Source organism: Nomascus leucogenys, chromosome 13 (assembly GCF_006542625.1).
Source record: "Nomascus leucogenys isolate Asia chromosome 13, Asia_NLE_v1, whole genome shotgun sequence".
NCBI classification, from domain to species: Eukaryota; Metazoa; Chordata; class Mammalia; order Primates; family Hylobatidae; genus Nomascus; species Nomascus leucogenys.
The window spans coordinates 76306059-76329887 of record NC_044393.1 but is presented as its reverse complement, the minus strand read 5'-3'; the positions used below and the strand labels follow the sequence as shown (position 1 = coordinate 76329887).

General features: G+C 43.6%; 1 protein-coding gene across 3 annotated transcripts in view; it reads left to right on the top strand.

Moving 5' to 3' along the window:
- The first annotated feature begins 716 nt into the window (after positions 1-716).
- Positions 717-23829, top strand: part of GRM8 (glutamate metabotropic receptor 8) — an 837927-nt gene continuing 814814 nt past the window's right edge. Inside the window, exons 1-2 of one of the 3 annotated variants that reach the window (XR_004033054.1) lie at positions 717-937; positions 10253-11073. Coding sequence is in view for 2 of the 3 variants with exons in the window: in XM_030826389.1 (XP_030682249.1) it covers positions 10564-11073 (510 nt within the window). In the remaining variant the exon portion in view is untranslated. Of the gene's footprint in view, positions 938-1359; positions 1606-10252; positions 11074-23829 lie in introns of those variants that run through there. The other 2 variants (XM_030826389.1, XM_030826390.1) reach the window with 2 other exon arrangements.

The following is a 23829-nucleotide window of genomic DNA, read 5'->3' as shown; positions in this document are numbered from 1 at the left end:
TGGGGACTCTGTAGCACGCGTCCCTCAGACCCTCGGGGGCGGGGAGTGGGGAGACAATCGCCCGAGCCGTGGGGCGGGACAAATGGCGGAACCGCCGCGCGGCGCCAGGCAAACTTTGCAGGGGAATCGCGCGGCTTGCCGGCTCTACTTTAAGCATTCCCGAAAAGAAAGCATGTGGCGGGACACTTGTCATCTACCATGTGTTATTCTCGGTGACGCTTTCTGGAGCTGTGTTCACCGGGGACCCGGGCTCGCGGGTGCTGCCCGCTGTGCTCGGGGGGGGGCGTCGCGCCTCCCCGCGCCGGTCCCGGGCTCGCCAGGCAGCCGGAGCCGCTGGGCTCCTCCTCAGCCATATTCCTCCTTCTACCGCTCCCGCTTCTTCCCACCCTCTCACTCTGTCGTTGGGTCCTCCCCTTTTTCTTGGGGGCGGGGAAGGGGGGATGATTTTTAAAAATCAGAACTATTGACATTTCTGGTCTCCTCGTCGCTTCGGGCTGAAGCGCGGAGGGGGATCCGCGGGCCGAGGGTCCCCCTCCCTGCCCGCGCCAGGGCCGCTGGGTGACACCGAAATCCAGAGGCTCCCGCCCCTGGGGGGTTCCTCCTCCCGCTTCCCGAGGTGACTGGTTGGCGCGAAGCGATTGGCGATCCCGGGCGCGATCCCGGCCGCGGCTCCCCGCGCCGCGCCGGGTGAATGGCCGCGGGCGGAGGATCGGGAGGCGCCGGGCGCAGACCAATCGCGGCCGCCGGTGGGAGTATTTGTTATTCACATGGAAGAGACTTGGCGCCGGCTAGGCCAGCTCAGCCCCCTCAGCCCAGAGATCAGCCACAAGTGCGGCCGCTGTGCTCGCCTCACGCGGCGGCGGCGGCGGCGGCGGCGCTGACATGGAGCTGCGGGCCCCCAGCGGGCTTCCTCACCGCGCCCTCTGCGGGGAGCAGGGTAAGACTCGCTGCCCGGCAGCAGAAAGCGGCTCCGAGGAAAGCAAGTGCCGAATCACGGGACGAAAAGCCCCTGGCCCCCAAACTTCCCAGAAACGCCCTGCTTATTGGAAAAGGAGAATCCCCCCGTTTTATTCCCCTTTCCGTTTTCTTCTCTAAAACCTTTCAGCGGACAGCCAGGTGCACCATTCCTTCTCCAATCGCTCTAGTGATTTGCTTTTCCTGAGCACAAGTAGATGGCCCTGCGCGTCCGTAGTCTGTGAGAGAAATAGCGGGCGGAGGTGACGGGAATGGGGGGAGAAGGAGAGTGGGCACCAGGGGGCGAGGGGCTGGCCGGGCATTGGAGCTTGATTGGGTGTCTGTTGATTTTACGTTGCAAAGAACAAGGCAGCCACCCCTCTTGTCTGCCCGTGATTACATTACAGTAAAGAGGTTCAGAAAAGAGGGAGACTTCACCCGGAACTCCCAAGGCTTGGAGATGTGATCCCCCAAAAGTTTAGTCGGCGAATGGGAGACTGAACGGTGACGGGAAGGGGGCAGGCGCGCTCGGCGCTCTGACGGGGCGTGCGGCGGCAGGATTTTAAAGCGCTCTGCCTCGAATCGCCTGCCCCGGTTGACCTCCCGGACCTGCTCTGGTGGAATCCGGACTTGCCCCGCGGAGATGACGAGGTACCTTCGTTTCGCGAACCTAACAGGAGGGATTTCCGAAGTTAGCGGCTTCCGGGATGAGTCGGGGTAACCCCCGCCCTCTGAGCGTGGGCTGGATGGTTGTCGAACCAGGACCTAGGGAGGATGGGGGTCGCGGGGGAAGCCAGGCGCTTCAGGGTCCTCGACACCCGCATCCCCGCACGGCGCACGCTCTGCCTCGAGTTTGCGTTCTCCGAGTTAGCACGGCGATCTTGGGATTTCCGTGCCCCTCTTTTGTGGCTTTCGGGAAACGCTGGAGTTCCGTGTCCTGTTGGGGGTTGGGGGATGGAGAAAAGGTCTCGGGGATCTTGTTTAAAAAGCAAAGGCAAACGCGCCCCGACAGCTCCTCGGCAGCTCCCGCGGCTGGCGCGGCCCCAGTTTCGGGCGGCCCCGCGCGGGGCGTGGGCGCGGGCGCTCGGGCGGCCAGGTGCGGCGGGGGCGGAGGCTGCATCCCCAGCGCGCGGGGGCACCCGGGCGGCGCCGGAATGCCCCGGGGCGCGGGAAAGGCAAGAGCAGCCTGGCGCTCCCCCCAGGGCCCCAGTCTCTATCTACGCAGAACCCGGCTTCAACAGCCCAAGGAACTGAGAAGAAAAAGGAACGTGCGCTGGGGAACAGGGGATCCGGGCGGGCTGAGTGGCTGCTGTTATGGTAGAGATAGAAACAGAGAGGTAGAGATGGACCGCTCAGCCAGGCCAAGCGCGAAGCCCATCCGCCCAGCCAGAAAGCTCGGAGATCCCTTGAGCTTCGTACAGTTGGTGAAAAAATAACAGAATCACCAAAAAAGAAAAAAATTCCCTTCGTCTGACACGCGCTCCCTTGGTGCAAATGAAATGCGGAGGGACACGCGAGTCACCCAGTTGCGCAAAACCGCACCCCCGCGGTTCCCTGGGGAATTACTTCCCCCGTGGCCCAAACTGCGAAGCCTGGTGTCAGAGGGTGTCTGCGCACCCAGGATAGCGGGGGTGAAAACAGACCCCCTCGCCGGGTGCAGAAACCCTTAAGTCCCCTAAGCAAGTCCTACCCCGGGAGGGAATGCCTTATTTGCCATTTGGGGGATCCTTTCCCACAAACCTGAAGGTGCGGGAGTCTCTGGAACACCCAAGAATACACTAGAGTCTGGGCTACTACCGCGATTGAATACAAATCCTGCCAACTGACAGAACTGGAAAACAGGCTTGGTGGTGGAGATACAAGAAAAATCATGAACGGGAGAAATGCATTCCTATGGTAGTTTGTATTTTGCTTGAAAGAAAAATAGAGAAAAAGAGCCACCAGCAGGTAGATCGTGGATAAACAGCTTATTGCACTTGCCTGTAATTTCCATTTTCCGTTATGAAATTGTTTGTCAATAATTGCAAATGGCTACAGAAACCACTTTAGTTTACCTTGGTCACTTGCTTGTGAATAATACGGTGAAAGATCGCTGTAGGAGGCAGAATCAGCTGTGTGCAATTCATTCTCTGGTTCTTGAAAATGTGTGGCTCGATAATTTTGAAAAGAAAAGCTTCCTCCGTCGGGGAAAACGAACCAAGGTTTTTTAAAATGCAATTTTCCCATTTTAGAGTCAACTACAGGTTGTACCATGTCTAAGATAGAGAATTCTTGCTTTTGAATAAGGGATATGGGGAGAAATAGATGACGGGAGGCTTTGTAGGAGACAATCGACCCGGAATAAAGAAGAAGATACTGAGAACACAGCTCTATACTGTTATTTAGGCTCAATTTGTTCTGTTTGGATTGTGCTAGCTAGTTCTGCCCTGTTATGCACCCTTCGAAAGTTATGGCTGCTTGAATAATTCTAAAAACATCTACATCCAAAAGGAATAGAGAAAAGGAAGAGCTGAGCTCCAGTGAGTGCAGGAGAAAGTTAGAAGTCTGGAGAGATGTGCTCTTTTCAAAGTTGGCTGAGCAGGTTGAAGCTGCTTCGGGGCTTGTTTAATTGGTATTTATGCAGCAAATAACCCGTCTGACATTCACATTGGCAATTGCATGCCAATCTTTGTGTATGAATGTTCCGTTGTCTTCAGGGCACGATGCACAGCACACTACACACGTTTTTTTCCTTCCAAGTTTCCTTCCTATCACCTTCCTCAGGTAGTTAGAATGCCCATCATAAAGATGACCTTGCTTTAGTTGGGGGGAGTGGAGTTGCTCTGTCCCAGTGTCTTAAAAGAAGATACTGCTTGAATTTCTCTCTTCCTGGAACCACAGCCAAGATCTGGCCACATCTCCATGTCTGTCAAGTTGGCTGGCTTGTGGAGGTCCAGGAAACTTGCTGTTTTCTTGATAGACTCTGACTGGGCATCCCCAGACTCACAAATGTGGTTCATTCAGTAGGGATGGCCACTTCATGTTGTTCCCAGGAGAGGCTATGAGCTGAGAGTTGGCTGGCTTATTGTTTCCATTTTAAGAGAGGGTTTTCTTTCTGCTAGGAATTGGAATTTTGATTTGGGCTTTCTCTCTTCTTTTTTTTCTTTGATTTTCATTTCTACTTGGTACTTTGACAAATTGCAACAAACTCAGCCACTCACTGGGAGGGACCCTGAGCATAATATTGTCTCATCCCACCACTTTCTCAGTGGTGGGCGTTGCTGTTGGAATGATTTGAGAGGTACTATTGAGACGCTCCTGACTCCTAGCTCCCTGCTCTGGCTTGTTGCATTGCTAGCCTTAACCGTTATTAATGGTGATATTTCTTTGGTAAATAAATTATGGCTCTCCTAGGAATCATTTTGAGAATGCAGATGTTCCATTTGGGGATGACAGTAATGCATCTTCAGGCTTTGATACCTGCTAATGAATCCACTCACTCCCTGGGGAGGGCCAAGGTAATGAAAGAACAAAGGCACTGAGGGAAGGAAGAGACCTAGTTCCGGGGAGGTCAGGGCAGGGCAGGGCAGGGCAGGGCAGGGCAGGAGGTGAGCAGAAGTGGGAATATCTAGGGGAGGCCTCAGAGGAGTATAGATTGTTGGACACATGTGTTGCCAATTTCATACTTTTCCAGGCAGGGTTATGCCTAAAGCTAGAAAGCTGCTGGCTATTTATTGACTGACTTTTCCAGTGGTCATGACCCAGCGGTAGAAGCATTATATTGTACCTACAACTTAGGAAGTTTTCCGATTGTCTTGTTTTCACAACAGGAGATTATCTTGTCACCACTTTCTTCAGAATAGCGATTTAGATGCTCAGTGTCCCTGACCTTTAGTTCTCCAGGTGAGGCATGGTACTTCCGTTGACTTCTTCTTGCGTCCTTTCCAGTTTTCCTTCAAGCTCTGTGCTCTCCATATAGGCTTACCAGGGTTGACTTTTTTTGGACCTGTGACCCTTGTTAAGGTCTGACTAGACCCAAGTGTGATGAGAAAGTGGTTTTCTTAGATCTTCTAAGTAAATTACTCCAGTGACATATTTTAGTTCTAGGACAGATTGTTAAACTAATAGTATCCCTGTGCATTCTTATAGCACTTGGCAGTTTATAAAGTACTTTGACACACATTATATTGTTGGATTTCACAAACTGGAAGATGGGCGAAAATCATTCCCCATTTTAGAAACCAAGAAACTGAGATCTGGTTAAGTGACTTCCCAGTGCTATACAGTGAGTACTGGGGGAAGTAAGACTAGAATCAGTGTCCCCTAGGACTCTAGAACATCTCACTCACAGTCCTCATTATCAAATCAGGGTTAGTTTGCGATCCAGCATGGCCTCCTGCCCCCATGGGGCATGGAGTAAGGGAAGGAACATAATGGCAGTCCTGCATTTGAATCCTCGCCTGAGACTTTAGACACAGTCATATAATCTTTCTGTTTTCAGGTTCCTTAGATCCTGAATGGAGGCTATGATACCACCTCATAGTTGTATTTTAGAGAGAAATGAAATAATGTGTCTGCAGCTCCAGGCACACTGCTGGCATTCAGTAAGTGTTGATGTCACCCACTTTCTCTCTTCTTATCTGATACATATTATAAAAAGTAGCTTATCATTACTTTAAATATGGTCTTTTTGTGCAATAGCTGTGTTATTGGAAAAATAAGGGCACAAATTGAATTCTCCTAAATCAGACTGTTTTTTTAAATGCCTGGGATTTAGCTATTTAAAGGAAACCTGTGGTGAATTCTTTTGTAATGCAAATAATTACTTTCTAATTTATCTGTTTAGTAAGTCGAGCTTCTCCTGTATCAGATTTTTTAAAATATGAGGCTGGCTTGTGTAGAAGAGCTTTCACAATCCTCTCACTGATGAAAAAAAGTCACTCAACTTGCAAACAAAATCAGTTATTGTGTTCAGTTGGCAAAGCCTTGCTCGATGTTTGAGCGTAATCTCATATTCCCTTATTATTAAGTAATAGAATCTCAGAATAGGAAGCTGGAAGACACCTTAGAGATCATGTGGTCCATCTCACTCATTTCACAGATGAGGAAATGGAAGCACATAGGGGTGAGGGGACATGTTCAGTGTTACCAGCCAGTGACTGTCAGACAAAGATCTGATTCCAAGCCTCTGTTGCCAGGGGAGAGCTCTGTTTGCCCCATCCTCACTCTGCCCCACCAAGAATCCACAGACATGCACACATATTGCAGCATGGGAGATGATACAGAAATATGATGCATTTTCAAAACAACCAAAAGAGCTGCAAGTGTGAGCAGTCATATGAATTGATGAGAATATTCAGCTTAACCTTTTTGTTAAAGAGCTAAATGGAATGCAGCATAGGAATGCTGCTTTGGCCTTTTTATGAGAAAAAAATTACAATTCTTGGATAATGGTATTCCTCAGTGAGGATTTTACCCTATCATATTTTAATCATACCTGCTAAATGCCCAAGGAAGATGTGATGGCAGACCCAGAGAGACCCTGCATGTGTTGGTGGGTGTGTTCTCCTTGACATCAACCTGGCCAGGAGACCTCATTTGGAGCAGAAGTGTTTGGACAAACCGCATTGGATCTTCTCAGCCCTTTGAGAGATTCAGAAATCACCTGCCTGGAAATGCCCCCAGATTGTCCCTTCCTAATTAGTACGTTATTGTTCTTCCAGAGCTAAGCATCGAAGATGTGCACCTTTCTGAAAGATTGCAGTGGAGGGGCAGGGCTGTTCCCTTTTCTTGTGCTGCCACAGCGAGTCCCTGCAGCACTGGGGTCTTTCTCCAAGCACAGGACCCACCTTCTGGGACAGATGACTTTGGTGGCACTGCTACTTATCAGCTCACCGTCTCAGGGGTTGGGGCCATGTTCAATCCCTCTGAGCCTTCTTTTCTCATTTATGCAAGAGCTAATGCCTGGTGTATGAAAATTTATGGAGATACTGTGTTAGGTACTTGACACTGGTACAGAGAAGGTGTGTAGAAAATAAAGCAGAATTCTGGGCTCTGGCCAGTAAGGAGGTGTCCTTCTGGCCTTTTAGGAAACAGAGCACATTTAGGGGGCCACAGGCTCAGGGTCCAGCCAGGGTGCCTGCTTCCAGGAGTCTTAGGCCAGGGGACTGCCCATGGAGGGCCCAGTGATGTATGATGTGCCCTGTAAGTAAGGGTGGGCTGGCGGGGGAGTGCACAGGAAGGGCTATGAGGGTTCATGGTTAAGCCTCCCCAAAGGGTTCCACGGCCTCTCCCTGTGGGCCCAGACATAGTGCTGAGAGGATTTGTCCCCCTCTGAGATTGGTTTCAGGAGTCCAGACCTCACGCCTCCTTGAAACAGTCCAGCACAGGCCAGGCTTCTGCCACATGTCAGAGGCAGGTCAGTTTGAGAGAGGAGCTGTTTATACTTTAAATCAAACACAAAACATACAATAGAGGTATTTGGATCTATAGCTCTGAAGGATTATGGTTTCTTTAAAACTCATAGACTCCACTAGGATGAGTTTGGATTAAAGCTCACAAGAATTGTACCAGAGCAAGATAAGTAATTTAAGATTATACAATGAAACCTAACTGATGTAGTTTCTCACAAATTTTCAAATATATTTTTCCTTAGGTTTTTTAAAAGGGGAAACTAAACCTTCTGGCAGTGGAGTCTGATTTTTATGACAATGTATCAGATTTTGAAATAAATGCAAGATTTAAATATTTTATAAGTAGCTCTGATTTTATTGTTTAAAGTGACAAACGAAATTCAGTAAAAGCTCACCAACTGGGCAAATACAGAAACAGTTGCTCTGCTCTAGTAGAAAATGAATTACAGACTAAGTTAGCAACAATAACTCCTGTTTACTGAGCCAGATACTATGCTTTCCATGTGTGCTGTGTGGCAGGTTCTATCACCCCTTTACAGACAAGAAAAGCAAGCTTCAGAGAGGTTACGTGCAATTAATTCTATGTTCCAGAGACGGAAACTCCAGCAAAAATTCAAGTGAGCTGTCCAACAAATGAAACTGAAATGAAACCAAAACTGACCCTCTCCTTTTCCATTTCAGTGCATTCAACCACTAAACAAAACTGATTCCTGTCTCACTGCTATTCATCCCCCAATCTTTTTTTAAAAATTAAGGCTCCAAACAGAGCTACGAGATGCCAAAGAGAGTAAACAATATTGCAATCACCAATAATTTTAAAAGCGACTCAATTTTATTTCTTTCTGGACTGTACAGCAAGTGGAACTAGGTTAATGCCACATGGATAGGTAAGGGTGCATTGTGACGAACAGATGGGCTGTTTGTATGTTCGTCTGTAATTGAAAGCCACTTACTCTCTTAAGTGTTTTAAGTACTTGGGGGATGGCTTGGTGTAAAGAGGAAAGGCGGGCCCAAGACCTACTCCCCCTAGACATTTCTCCTTCACCTTATTTATTCATTTAGTCTGTACTCTGTCAGAACAAGGGTCAGCCCAGCCATGTGGAATTGGTCTCAAATTCTCAACTAGTGATCGGAGTTAATGGGGTTTTACTATCACGTGACTGGTTTTCCTTGTGAAACTGTTAAACACAATCTTACTTCTCTTAATGGGTGGCCGGTGTAATTTATGGCCTATCACTTAAATGGTTTCATCCAGAAAATCAGGTTGACTTTCTGAGTGTTTCCTTTTGTGGAATGCCTGAGGTCAGGCTGTTATTGAATCACAGATTTTCCGAGGGAAAAGCAGCTGCTAGGAGAATCCAGTGTGAGGGACTACCAGTTAAGTGGTGAGAAAAATCAGAAAGGACGAAGTATTTTGGGGGCAGCACAGAGGAAATCTAAGGCTTAATGTGTGCCGGGAGGCAGGGAATACTTGTCTTAGGCTGCACAGAACTATCTCAGCCGAGTGGGCCATTGGCTGGCGAGGCTGCAGGTGTTTGCTCAGAAATATGGGGCAGTGGGCTGCTATGAGCCCTCTTTTCTAATCTGAAAGTGCAAAAAATGCAGCTTTCTTTGAAGGTGTTTGGGCATATTTTAAGTTATCCCCCAGGGAAGCACCATCTTTCCTTTCGGGACAAGAAGGATAAAAAGAAAATTTTATGAACTGGAACTTGAACAAGTGAATGGAAAATACAAGCAGATGTTGGTTGGCTAGGGTACAGGAGAACTGTCCAAATTTCAGGTTTCAAACCCATATATAAATAGGTTAGAAATGAGCATTAGATTAACTATCTTGCCAAAGTAAATTGGTGCTCTTTATCCTCTTAATTAGCTGTGCATTACAAATCTCAGATTCCCTGTGTTAAGTCAGTTCTCATTTTCAGTCACATCTCTTCAAAAGTCGTTTGAAAAAAATCTTACGGAATTAAGGGTGAAGGCCGTAGGAAAAAAAACTTTGTAGATTTGCGTGTAGACTTTTTCACTTCAAGTTATTTCAATCTTGATGAATTTTTCCCCACTGAGTCAGACAAAATTAAGCAGCTCTTCAGTTGATCGCCAACTCTGATTTGCTCCTAGTGATTCTGGGATCAAGGCATGTTTCCCTCAGAACTGTTAATATACCCATTGCTCCCATCCCGACAAATTAATTGGAAACCCTGACAATGGTAATAGCAATATCTTCACATGTCACCTTCCCTGTGTGTTTCATTTTCAAGTCTTTGTTTTCTTACCAGAGAATAAGACAATTTATACGAAATAGCTGACTTTCTATGTTAATTTTTTTCACAAGCTACAAAACTTACACATTTTTTAGCTCTTTGGGTGGATTTTTTTCTCTCTTTCACTTTGTAATTGAATAATCACTTTTTCCTACTGGGTAATTTGAGGCACTAAAAAAAAGTCATTAACAGATGACTGGCTTGTTGAATACATCACAGAAAATAATATTTATTATGATTTTGTTGACAAAATTAGAATGCAAAATTCAGATAGCTGCAAAAAAAAAATAAAAACAGATTTGAAAAGAAATGGTGCCATCAGTTGCAGAATCTTTACCTTCATGGAAATAAGGTTTATTGAAATAAAATGATAAATAAAAATGCTTTCTGGCTTGGGGGAATCAACCTAGTTCCTGATACTGTTCTGTTTCCCTATCTGCAAAACAGATACTGTTCTGTTTCCCTTGTCATCAATCTCCCTGTTTAGATGCAGTGCAGCCAGGTGTTCAGAGTCACAGGGGGACAAAAAGAATTAGTTTCTTACTGAATAGGGGGTTTTTTTTTTAAAGAGGCTGGCATAAACAGGGCTGCAAAATGTAAAACATGTAGATCCACTGAACTGAACCCCCTTTTTTCCCCTCTTCCCAGGAATAATTCTGCTACAAGGCTGATTTCAAGGACATGAATTGTTGACCTCATCCCAACATCAGAACCTCAGATGTTCTAATTTTTGCACCATTCCAGGCAAGTTGATCTTATAAGGAAATAAAATTGAACCTTAGGGGTCTGATGGAAATTCACTGTGACATTCAAATCAAGAAAACTTGCTGATGCCCACAGAGCCTTTTCCCCATGGGCCCTGATGGTAGCCTCCAGAAGGTGCAGCCTCAGGTGGTCCCCTTTCTTCTGTGGCAAGAATAAACTTTGGGTCTTGGATTGTAATACCACCTGTGGAGAAAATGGTATGCGAGGGAAAGCGATCAGCCTCTTGCCCTTGTTTCTTCCTCTTGACCGCCAAGTTCTACTGGATCCTCACAATGATGCAAAGAACTCACAGCCAGGAGTATGCCCATTCCATACGGGTGGATGGGGACATTATTTTGGGGGGTCTCTTCCCTGTCCACGCAAAGGGAGAGAGAGGGGTGCCTTGTGGGGAGCTGAAGAAGGAAAAGGGGATTCACAGACTGGAGGCCATGCTTTATGCAATTGACCAGATTAACAAGGACCCTGATCTCCTTTCCAACATCACTCTGGGTGTTCGCATCCTCGACACGTGCTCTAGGGACACCTATGCTTTGGAGCAGTCTCTAACGTTCGTGCAGGCATTAATAGAGAAAGATGCTTCGGACGTGAAGTGTGCTAATGGAGATCCACCCATTTTCACCAAGCCTGACAAGATTTCTGGCGTCATAGGTGCTGCAGCAAGCTCCGTGTCCATCATGGTTGCTAACATTTTAAGACTTTTTAAGGTAGGTAAAGGCATTGTCTTTCTGACCATTGTGAAAGGACAATGAAATGCTATGACTCCAACTGCAGATTTAAGAAGAAAGTGAAGATGGTGAAGGTGCTCATAGACCCTTTTGGTGTCACCAGGTTCCTCAAATGGGGCATTCTGTATGGGGCATTCTACATGTATTGGTTTAGTTCCATTATTTACAATTAACTGGATTAATTTTGACTCTTTTTTTTTTCCTGAACAAAGAGAAAGGTGATAAGTTCTGTGATATATTGGGTCCTTGTCATCTTGGGATAACCTCCTTATTAGGCTCATTTTAAATTAAACAAGCATTTTTGCAGAGAATAATGAACTCTGAGCACATTTATCATGGAAAACATTTCTATGGTATTTGAGCTATTTAATTTACTGAGTGAAACTTCTTTAAGGTGGAATGCTCTGTTATGACAAAAGTTTGTCCATGAACAAACAGTATTTATTACTAATGTGTAGATGGGAGTGACACTCTGGGAGATGAGATGGCCATAAAATTGTCAGGCTTATTATAACTACAATAGAGCAGAACGTTATTAATTCAGACTGCTCTTATACAGACTTGGAATAATTATATATAATTCTTATTGCATTAAAAGTTCAAATTTAGCAGGATAAATTAGACTTTTTGATTTAGGTTTGGTGATCTATTACCCATATGTTACATTTATATATTGAATAAAATTGGAAATATGGAATAATATATGTAAAAATACTTTGAAAAGTATAAAGTGCCATGAGATAAAATTATTGTTAACTCACCATTTTCATTAACTTTCTCATTTTTTTATTAATAACCAATATGTAGTCTTTTGTAATAGACAAAATTTGTTTAATTGAAAATACTTTCACTCTGGTTTCTTACTTAGGGGAACATGAATTTTTCAACTTAATCTGAATTAATGAGCCTTTGTTTTATATTGTGAAAAATGGTTCCTGGCTGGGCGCAGTGGCTCACGCCTGTAATCCCAGCACTTTGGGAGGCCGAGGCGGGCGGATCATGAGGTCAGGAGATTGAGACCATCCTGGCTAACACGGTGAAACCCCGTCTCTACTAAAAAGATACAAAAAATTAGCCTGGTGTAGTGGCATATGCTTGTAGTCCCAGCTACTTGGGAGGCCGAGGGAGGAGAATTGCTTGAACCTGGGAGGTGGAGGTTGCAGTGAGCCGAGATCGTGCCACTACACTCCAGCCTGGGCGACAGAGCAAGGCTCTGTCTCAAAAAAAAAAAAAAGGTCCTATGCACATTAGATTTAGAAATATTAAAAGAATATAAAGAAGTTGGACAGATGACAGGTATTGTGACAAATGTGAACAAAGTGATGGGAAATGTCACACAAAAGATGAAAGGAATTGAATCAAAGGATTTCTGGCTTGGCAGATATCTCAGAGGCACATCTAGTCTGGCCCACTCATGACACTGGAATCCTCTTTCTAACATCCCCTTGAGTGGCTGTGCGGCCTCTGTATGGATTTTCCTAGTTTAGAAGAGAAAATGCTATGAGGCAACTTAATGGCTATTTTCAGATACATGAAATTTTCTCAAATAAGGAGGATGCTAAGCAGAAGCTCTCTGCGTCTAAGGAGTACTGAAGGGGCACAAACAGGCTTCAGGGTGTGCTGGAGACATTTGAGCAGGACATTAAGAAGCGCCTCTTGACAGTGAGAAGGACACAATTAAAACATATAGCCAGAGTTGCTCTAGTTCTCCATTTCTGGAAACCTTCAAGGGAAACTAGGCAGTTGTTAACCATTTCTCTTAGTTAGAGGGACTCCTTGCTTAGAGGGAAGATGTGGAACCAGAATTCTCCAGGTTTCCTCCCATATCTTGGGATCTAGGATTCCTCCCAGCTACCCCAGTTCTGTGCCACGTGGCATTTTCTGCTCTAGGGTGGTGTCCATCTCAGACATTTCTGTAACTCTTCTCTCTGATTTGGACTCCCTCCTCACCTGCTCCAAGGCATCTCTTTTCTATTTTTAACTTAGCAGCTGTGGTTCAAAAACATCACTTTTAGAGGAGAGGAAAAGTTTCCTAAGAATCTTCTCCTTTTGGTTTCCCTCCCCTTATAAACCAATTCGGGTTCCCGCCAATACCATTGTAATTCCTGTGAATCCTGGCTGTTTCCTGTAGCCTGGTGCCCAGCCAAAAGTGGGCAAGGATTTGAGGAGTGTGGTGGAGGAGATAAGGTGTTCATATGAGGTTTTCCAAGCTTGTGTGCATTTTTTTTTTTTTTTGGCCATAGAATCAGCTTATCTGCAAAATGGGAATAATAAGATTGTGTTAGATTGTTGGGTATATTTAATGAGAAAATGCAGGAAGGCTTCCATCAGGACCTGGTCATGTCTTTTGGTTTTTTGGGCTATTGAAGGAAACTCCAGGCCACTTAAAGGCAAGAGGGTGTTTTGTTTTTATGCACCGGGGATCTGGCTTCTCTCTTCTCTAGTCTTCCCTCACTGACTGGTTAGTTCTCTTAATTTCTTGGGTAATTCTGGAGGGACCCCATCTGACTGGGTGAGAGGGTTACTACTGACTCTCTGGGCAGAGTCCAATGCCCCAGGCCATCTCTTGAGACACCCACGAACACAAGAGCTGCCCTTAACTGAAGTGCAGGGAGTGGGTGGGTCACTTAGCGCCAGGAGGGGGCGCTGTTATGGTAGATGTCATGACTAGCATGATCGGTTCACTGGTCCAGAGTGCGCGTTTAATCTACAGAAGCAAATCTAGTTATTAACCAAGTTATTGGACTTGAAAATCGTCTGTAATTCGAAAGTCCATCAGTGAGATGTCAGTGCCTAGCCCATCTTACAGGTAATTCTGGAACCATAAGAATGTGAATTAGATAATAGCAACTTATGCTACTTTGATTTTTGTGTGACTTTCAAGAAGCACTCCATTTGTAGTATTAATTATAAAACAATTGTGATAGAAAATTGTCTATGTATGGATGACTTCTGTTTATACATATATGCTAGGACGGACATGAAATATTAGAATAGTTATCAGAGGAATGATTAGCAGTTAATGCATTGGAGATTGGCGTATAGCTCCTTTTTGAAAAATAATACTTTTCTTAAATACTAATTTTCCAAAGGCTATGACTTGAGTAAAAGTAAGTTTTATGACAGTTTTCTCAAGCTTAGGCCCTTTCAGGGTAGCAAAAGACCCACAGAATCTAAAAATATGCCCAGAAATTAATGTATTGCTAGTTATTCCCAGATAATGGAGTTAAAGAAGGTAGAGCATCTCCATTGAAGACATGCAATGAACCTGGATCATAAGGAATACAAACAGGGTCTTAATTCATGAACTTACTCACTGTCATGCTCAACAATAAACATAAATTGGGGTTTTAAGAATGTGGTTGCGATGTGTTTAAAATTTTATGGAAAATATTCGGGCCGAATTTGGAAGTGATCCCTAAATGTCTCAGTTTTCTTTTTTTGGACAACTTTAGCAAGGCCATGTATTTTACCTGCAGCATCTTCCTGAACTAAAATGTGAAGGAGACAACATCTTCCATGCAGCCCCATTTACCACCTTCTTCAGTCTTGCTCCTCCTGTGTCAGCCTCTCCAGTCCTTTATTCCTAAGTGTTCTCCTAATCAAAACCTGATGCAAGAGATCTATGTGTTGTCAGCTATCTGTGTTAGTATGTCTGTGTTTAAGTCAGAGGAGGATTTTATTTCCTTCAGGATCACTAATTGTGGAATGAAATGGGATTTGTCTTTGTAAAGGAGATGCTGGCATCAGAGGGAAGTGGTGTCATCCTATCTTTGTTTCTCTTCTTATCCAAGCTCAGAAGCAAATGAAAAAAACGGGCCTCTTTAACTTCAGGAGAGGGTTGAATAAGGGCCTGGAGCTGGACACAACCTGGGAACAGAAGATGCCATGTGGCGTAGGTCCATAGGATACTGAATGCTTTACTAGATTAGTGATATTCAACCCCGAGTGTATGGTGGGGTTCATACTGCTGTTGCCTCACCCACAAGGGGTGTGGGCTGCATTATTAAAACTACCTGGGAGGCTTTTCGAATGGCAGGATCCAGTGAATGACGTGTGCCTCCCAAGCCCCTCTCCGGGAACTATTTTTATTGAGATGAGTGTCTCATATCCCTCAGGTGTGTTGGGAGTGGAAACAAACTTGAGAGTTACAGAACAAGAATTTAATGATCTGAACTTTTTAGATGCACTAGTGTGCCCTAACACACACACACACATACATACGTGCACACACACATCGTATATCAGCTAACATGGGGCAGAGCAGACCTAGGTGATTGCTTCACTCATCTAGCATGCTAATGGCTTTAGATAACAGAGGTATCAATTAGAATAATGTGACATGTAACTGCAGAATAGCAGACCCAGAACAGCTCCATCCTATACAGAGGTATAAAGGACACCTCAGGGGCTTTTGTATTGAAGATAACCCAATGCAAAGAGGGGCCCAGCTCCCCCTAAGAGATTGTGTAGTTTGGAAAGAATTTAAAAAGGAGAGGGTCTTTGGAAATGTTTGAGAAGCCCATAAATTTGCGTTTTATAAAGAGCTCATTTTTTTCCCTTTTCTAGAACATTTCCACTCCTCTCCTTTAAAGCAAATCGATTCCTCCAAACACTAATCATATGTCTTACGTTGAGCAAAGATTGAATATTCTAAGTTAAAAATAGCACATTGATGCTGGAGGTAGCTCACATTAATGTCCACAAAGATGCATTGGGTCCTAAGAGGACACTGTCAAAGATAAATCCTCTCTCTTTTGTTTTTCTAGTTAACTTTACCTGGATTGTTAATTTTCTACCCTTGAAGGATAGGGGTTAGATAGTCTGTAGTGTATCCTTCCCAAAGCAATCAAATGAGACTTTTAAGTAGAAATCCATTTGTGGGTGGGCTAGATAATTTCACCCTATGTGGAAGTGTGCTGGTTATAAATGGCTAAAATTGATCTTCATGTGAAGTCAATGAAATACTGAGAAGCATCTTGTTTCCCTGGCAGTCTTCGCCTACCCTGCTATGTTTATGAAGATATATTTTCTTCCAAGAGACTCTACTAATTGTAGCAACCACTTCCATAAAGCCAAGCATTTTTTGAGTTATTTATTGCATACAATGGGTTTTATTAGCTGCAAAACTTTGAAAAAGTAAATCTGCCATATCCGGGCTCATCTAGAGATGAACTCATAAATGAGTGCAGTCAGTAAACTCAGTAGGAGGTAAATTTCGTGTTCAATCTCATTTGATGGCAAATAGATAATGGAATATTGGGAGATGGGCTTCTTCAGTCAACTCTTTGGTACTGTAGCAGGGTTTCATTTAACTTTGAAAAGAGCTCCCTCTCCTTAGATGAGAGAGGACTGGTAAGTAGCACTTAAACTCCCAGCTACAGAGATCTTTCAAAATGGGGACTTGGTAGTGTCTTTCCCCTTCTTAAAACTCTTTAATGGCTAGGGTTTTCCCCAGGATGAAGGTCCACCTCCACTTCGGGGATCCTTTTCTCACTTTCCTTGACTAGATTTTCTCTTTGATACAAGTAACAAAGAAGCAGCTTGTGCTTCCTTTCCTTAGCATCTCTGTCACTGGGTTGCAGTTGTTTACCTACTTGTCTGCATCCCCCACTAGACTGTAAGCACCATGTGGGCAGGGGCCGTGTCTATCTAGTTTGTTGCTGTATTCCTAGCACCCAGCATCGGCCTGTCAGAGAAATAATGAATGAATGAATAAATCATATCTCTCTACTCTCTCTCTCTCATCCCAATCTCAGTGTTGGAAATATGTGTTGAATAGATAGGAAAGAAGTATAATTTTGTTTATTTTTCTTGTATTCTCCTTTAGAAAAAGGAGGGTGATATGTTTAGGCTTTGTGTCTCCACCCAAATCTCATCCTGAAATGTAATCCCTATAATCCCCGCATGTCAAAGGAGAGACCAGGTGGAGGTAATTGAATCATGGGGGTGGTTTTCTCCATGCTGTTCTCGTGATAGTGAGTGAGTTCTCACGAGATCTGATGGTTTTATAAGGGGCTCTTCCCACTTTGCTTGGCGCTTCTCCGTCCTGCTACCTTGTGAGGAAGGTTTCTTGCTTCTCCTTTGCCTTCTGCCATAATTGAGTTTCCTGAGGCCTCCTCAGCCATGCTGAACTGTGAGTCAATTAAACCTCTTTCCTTTATAAGTTACCCAGTATCTGGCAGTTCTTTGTAGCAGTGTGAAAGCAGACTAATACAGAGGGAGAAGCGGAGAAAGAAGGAAACATGATTATATTTTGAGAGTTGCTATTTTCATGTGCTTTCTCTTTTTCCTACAAATTTCTGTTTAAACATATTTTTAACATTAAGAAATTGCACTGTATATTTCAAAATTGTTAAAAAAGTAGATCTTAAAGGTTTTCACCGTACACCAAAAAAAGCGTGAGGTGATGGATTTGTTAATTAGCCAATTTAATCACCCCATATTGTAAACATAAACCATCACATTTTACCCCATAAATACATATAAATTGTCAATCAAAAATAAAGTAAAATAATTAAGCAAAATACATGAACACATTCTCATTTTGGAAGGTTTAAGCAATAAATAGTATGAAAGGAAAGTCCACTTCTAAATGCATAAATCCGTTAATAACACATGCACACATGATTTTGTTAATAGATATGTGATTTATTGCTTTCTTTTTCACTTAATATATTTGGGAAAATTTTCCATGTTGGTTAATATAGATGTACTGCAGTAATTCTCAACCCCGGCTGCATGTTAGCATTGCCAGCGTAGCTTTTAAAAATTATGGATGCCCAAACCCTAGCCAGGACCAGTTAAATTGGTTGGGGTAGAGCCCTGCATTGGCATGTTTTAAAAGATCACCAGGTGATTCTGATGTTCGTTCAAGAATGAGAACTGCAAGACTTTATTTTTTTAATAATTGCTTGGTTTTTAATCATATGGATGGATCATACTTTATTTTACAAATCTCTGATAAACAAGTTACTTCCCTTTGCTCTTCAAATTTGTTATTTGAAAAACAGTTGAAACAATGCTAGAGCCTCATCCGAATACTATTAGCTCTAGAATGAATTTTGGTGGTGTAGGGCCCTTTCTTGGACCAGCAAAGGGGCCAGATGAGTGAATTGCTAAAAGCATCTTGCTGTAAGACAGGGTCACGGGACACAGACATTCCAAGTCATGTCTCTTCGAAACATGCAGTAACTTAGAATCAGCATCATGATCATATGCTCAGACAGTTCAGGGAGCACCATGACTCTTGGGCAGAGCACATTTTAAACTTGGTGAATTTAAATTAAATTTATTTTCTTTCCCCTAGCCTTAAATGGCCTGAAATCCTGAAGTGAATACCAAAGACATCTTAAGAGCGTGCTTAGTGATAAATGCCTATGTTTGGGGTGTTTTAAATAATGAGGTTGTTTGAAAAGTAGTGAGAAGTCTTTCCATAAGAATGGTTTGTGACTGGATGTTATATATTTTGGTTTACAAATTGTGTGAAAACCTTTCTAGAATAAGTCAGGGTCTATGTAAATAAATCTGCATAAGGAAAGTACTGTGCTCTTTCTACCCATTCACCCTAGAGACTGCAGGTTTTTAAATTTTATAGACTTCAGAGCAGTTTTAGGTTCACAGCACAACTGAAGATTGCAGTGGTTTTAACACACTTCCTGGGCTCTTCTGATAGCTTTTTGCAACCAAAGGTAATGCCTTCCTAGGAAGACTTAAAATCTGAAGGCTTTCCTGTGCTCAATCCAATGGTTATCACACTGTAGCATGCGAGAAATCACCCAGAGTGCTTGTTGAAACACGTGTTCCTGAGCCCACCTGCAGAGTTTCTGATTCAGTGGGTCCGGGGAGGCCCGGGGTGGGGTCTGAGAACTGCCATTTCTAATGGTTCCCAGGTGATGCTAATGCTGCTCTTTTGCACATCACGCTTTGGAAGCACTGCTCCATACAAATTGCTTGCTGGCTGACTTAGCAAGTCAAAGTGTGCAAAACAAAAATGAGATTTAACAATGTTCTGTCTGGCAGCAGCTTTTTTCTTTTGACACACACCTGGTTGGATTTCTGTTCATATTGGTCATAATCACAGCAGCTGTTGTGTGGATTTATTTTTAATTGTGTGCATTTTTGAGTTGTGTTCCTTATTAAGTAATGCATAGCTCATGAATAATAATCAGTGCAATGGTCACTTAAACAGAATTTCTTAAAGTAGGGTCAGGCAGATTACCATTTTACACATTTTTACTACTTGAGACAGTAGAGCAGACTGATTTAAGAAACTTAGATTGTAAGATACACATTAATTGGGAATTGAGAACAGTAAAAGATGAAAGAGGCTATGATTTCTCTCAGCTACCAGCAATTTGTCTTCAGAAACCATGACAGCTACCTCCTGATTTCCATTATGCAATGAGATTGCAAATAACATTCCACAGGAGTCTTAATCAATAGAGGGTCACAAGAGGCCCTTGTTTCTCCACAGTGGGAAAAGGGCTTATTTACCCATTTAATTGATATAACACACTTTCTGGCAAAAGAGACATCTCTTTTAGCTGTAATTGGGGGCTTTTCCTATCCCCAAACGCTGTCCTCACAACCTGCGTCTATACATCTAATCTTTATGTATCTTGAATACATAAGGAATACCAGGCTGGCAAGGTGTAGGGGTCTAGGCATAGCATTGTGCACAGCCACTGTTATCTGTTTCTAGAATGAGGCCAGTCTCTGCTGTATTACTTCATTAGGCTCAGCAAGCTAATAGACATGTGTTCTCAATGTTGGCCATTAGTCTCCCTCTAAGACTCTTCAAGGTTCCCTCTGGGATTAGGGAGGCTGGTTTCCTTGGTGTAATACAGCCCTGGCTTAGTCCCAGCTTCAGGGACACCATGGATCTGTCTCTGTATCTCCTGCAGTGCCACTGAGGCTCCCTTGGGACATGTGGATGGTGACTTATTCTTGCTCTAGTTTCTTACTCTTGCTTCCTCTCACATGGATTGAGAGTGACCTCTAGCTTCGACTAGTGCCTGTACTATTTCTTTACGTTGTGGCAATTCTATTTGTTAGTTTTCAGAGTGATTTATCATCTCATCTCAGAGTGTTTGAACTTATATTATTTCTAGAACAAATACCATGTCATACTGATGTAAATTTCTTAGATATTTGTGACTTACAGATATTATGTTTGTTATCAGGAGATGTCTGTTCAAATTATAGATTATTTTAACGTATTTATCTAGTGGTGCTGACACTCTTGAGTAAAATAGATTAATATGAATGATATGAAATAGGTTGGGCTCTGTAGTCAGACTGCCCGAGTTCAAACTTTGACCTAATGCTTGTTAACTGTGTTACCTTAAGCAAGATAGTTTATCTCTCTAATTCTTAAGCTTTCTTATCTGTTAAACAACCCAGGCCGGGTGCACTGGCTCACACCTGTAATCTCAGCGCTTTGGGAGGCCGAGGCAGGTGGATCACAAGGTCAGGAGTTCAAGACAAGCCTGACAAACATGGTGAAACCCCGTCTCTAATAAAAATACAAAATTAGCTGGGCATGGTGGCATGTGCTTGTAATCCTAGCTACTCAGGAGGCTGAGGCAGGAGAATCGCTTGAACCTGGGAGACAGAGGTTGCAGTGAGCCGAGATCGCGCCACTGCACTCCAGCCTGGGTAACAGAGCAAGACTCTGTCTCAAAAACCAAACGAAAAACCGCAGTTAATAATAGAACCTTTTTCATAAGGTATTTAATGAAGACAAGTAAGATACAGTTCAGAGTCCTAAGCAAAATCTCTGCTCCATAGGAGGCACCATAAATGTTTGTTATGATGATGATAATGAGGAGGAAGATATTTACGTCTGCTATTAAGAGGATATTCATTTTGAGTGGTACCTCTCCTCCAGTTTCTCAGCCATTCATGCTGACTTGCCCTATTTTGTGAACAAAGGCAGATTGGCATTAAAGGTGTAGTCACTGGTCAAGAGACAACTGATGGGCCAGGTGTGGTTGCACACACTTGTAATCTCAGCACTGTGGGAGGCCAAGGTGGATGGATTACTTGAGTCCAGGAGTTCAAGACCAGCTTGGGCATCTGAGACCAGCCTGAGCAACATGACAAGATCCTGTATCTATAAAAAATACAAAAATTAGCTGGGTGTGGTAGCATGCCTTTGTAGTTCCAGCTACTCTGGAGGCTGAGGTGGGAGGATTACTTGGGCCCAGGTGGTTGAGGCTGCAGTGAGCCATGATCATGTGACTGCACTCCAGCCTGGGAAACAGAGTGAGACCCTGTCTGTCTGTGTCTGTCTGTCTCTCTGTCTGTCTCTCTGTCTCTCTCACTCACTCACACACACACACAAAGAAACAGAACTGATGGCAGGTCCAGATTGGTTCTGGCATAGGGCAAGGCTATCTAGTTTTCTTGAAGGCCGAACTTGAGACTAGGACTTCATCAGCTCATGTTCCAGCCAAATGAGCTAAGAAGGTGGTGTACTGCTATCCTTCCAAATCCATGTGTTGGGTGGTGAGTCAGTTTTATTCAAAAAATGGAAAACCCAGAGAAACATTAGTTTTCTATTTTTTTAAATAAAGTTGCACAAAATTTTAATATTGTTTCAGCACCGAAAGAAAAATACTCTTAGGATTTAATTGTTTTTTTTAAAAAAAAAGAACAATAAAAAAGAAAAAATCACCAATTCTGGCTCACATAGGCCACAGGTTTGATGGTGGAGTTGTGGTTGAGCATGAACAGCTGAATAACCCCGGGGGTGGGTGGCAGCCCTCAAGCCTGTCCTTTGGGTTGGAATTCCCTTTCTTTTCCATGTGTGGTAAGGACAGAAACACAGGCCTGCTTCGGATGAAGAATGTTACCTTTTGTTGAGGGAAGAATTTTTTTTTCTGCCAGAGATGGCTGACATGACACTAATTCCTATCATCTCTGATACAAATGTCAGAATGAAAGCACTAAAAGGCTTCAGAAATACTTGTTGTAGAAGTCACATTCATTTTAAGACAATCAGAAAAACAGTGGAACTAAATGTATTGTATTCTGATTCACACTGTGACCTATCTTGTGCCACCTGTTTAAAATGTGACTAATTCAGTCAAACATATCAATTATGCCCTAGTAAATTCTCATTTCAATCAAATATGGATAATTTACTCAAATATAAAAGGACTTCACAGGGAAAGAAATCAATGCAGAGTTAATGTGATCTAGTCCTGTCCTAGCCTTGTGAGACAGTGCTGAACAGTGCCTGGTATAGCTTCTAAACCCAGTAAGTGCTAAATCTCTTTTTTTCCCCCACCACCGTCAAGAGAAGTAGAATAGTGTAAGAGATGGTAGCATTTAACCCACCTATTCTCCTTCTGTATCTTATTAATACAGGTAGGCAGGTAATAACCCACCAACAGGTCTATGCACCATCCCATAGGTATATGCAGCATGTTCGACATTGTAGTGGATAATATGAAAGAAAAGAAGACTCTAAGCCATCAATGTTGCTTGTACTCTAGTTGAGGGGAAATGACCAAAATCCTGTAAAATAACCACAAGCAATATAAAACTGTGTAAAAAGGGCTACAATGTGGTCCTGGGGTTTAAAAGAGAGGCTGACTTCATCCGAGGAAGCTGCAGTTAGCCAAGGTTTCTTAATCAGCTCTGTTACAGGCTGCTGCAACAGAATACCTTAGACTGGGTGGCTTAAACAATAGCCTTTTTTTTCCCCTCGCTTTTCTGGAAGCTGGAATTCTGAGATCAGGGTACCAGCTTGGTGGGTTCTTGGTGAAGGCCCTCTCCCTGGTTTATAGGTGCTGTCTCCTTGTTGAATCCTCACATGGTCCTGAGAGAGATAAGTAAAGCTCTCTCCTGTCTCTCCTTATAAGGGCACTTACAAGGGCTCCACGCTTATGAGTTAATTACCTCTTAAAGATGCCATCTTTAAATACCATCACAATGGGTGTTAGGATTTCAACATGAATTCTGGTGGGGGATACACATTCATTCCATAGCACAAGGCTTCATGCAGTAATGTGGGATCAGGCTGGGCTTAGAGGAATGGGTAGGAGTGTGCAAACTGAGAGGCTGAGAGAGGAGGAAGAGTCTTCCAAGACTGGGAATCCTGTGAACTTCTACCTGATGCCAGCTCATGTTCAGCTATGTGGGGGTGGAAGTATGTGGAAACCTCTTTCCCTCTCACAGCATCTCTCTGCTATGACAAAACTTCAAAGGATTATTTTAGGAGTCTCTAGGAGGATTAAAAATGAGGAAGGTTGGAGTGCTGTGTTCCCAACTTCCACTGCACACAAAACTGGGGGTCCCAGTAAAAACCCAAGCCAGTGAGCACAGAGCACCCAGAGGGCACAATGCCGTACCCTCTTAATCAGCACTGTAGAACAGCTAAACAGGGGTGAATTGCTGTCGAATTTAAGGAAAGTGTTATCAAACCTAGGAGAATCCCTCCTCCCAACCCTTTCCCCATCCTTTGCACTCTGGGAATCCATGTAACTTAAGATAAAACATTTTGCTTTATTTTTCATTTGCCACGTGCATATCTTGACTGTTTACACGGTTATCATTCAATGTAGATACACAATTAATTGCTAAGAGAGAAATTAAATGCATTGCCGATGAATTTATTTTATTTACTTCATTCCAATAAGAAAAGCCACCATTCTTGAGGGACTCATGGTTCTTTTCCGTTTTCCTAACCCTTGAGTATACAGGGAGTAATCATACCTACACTGT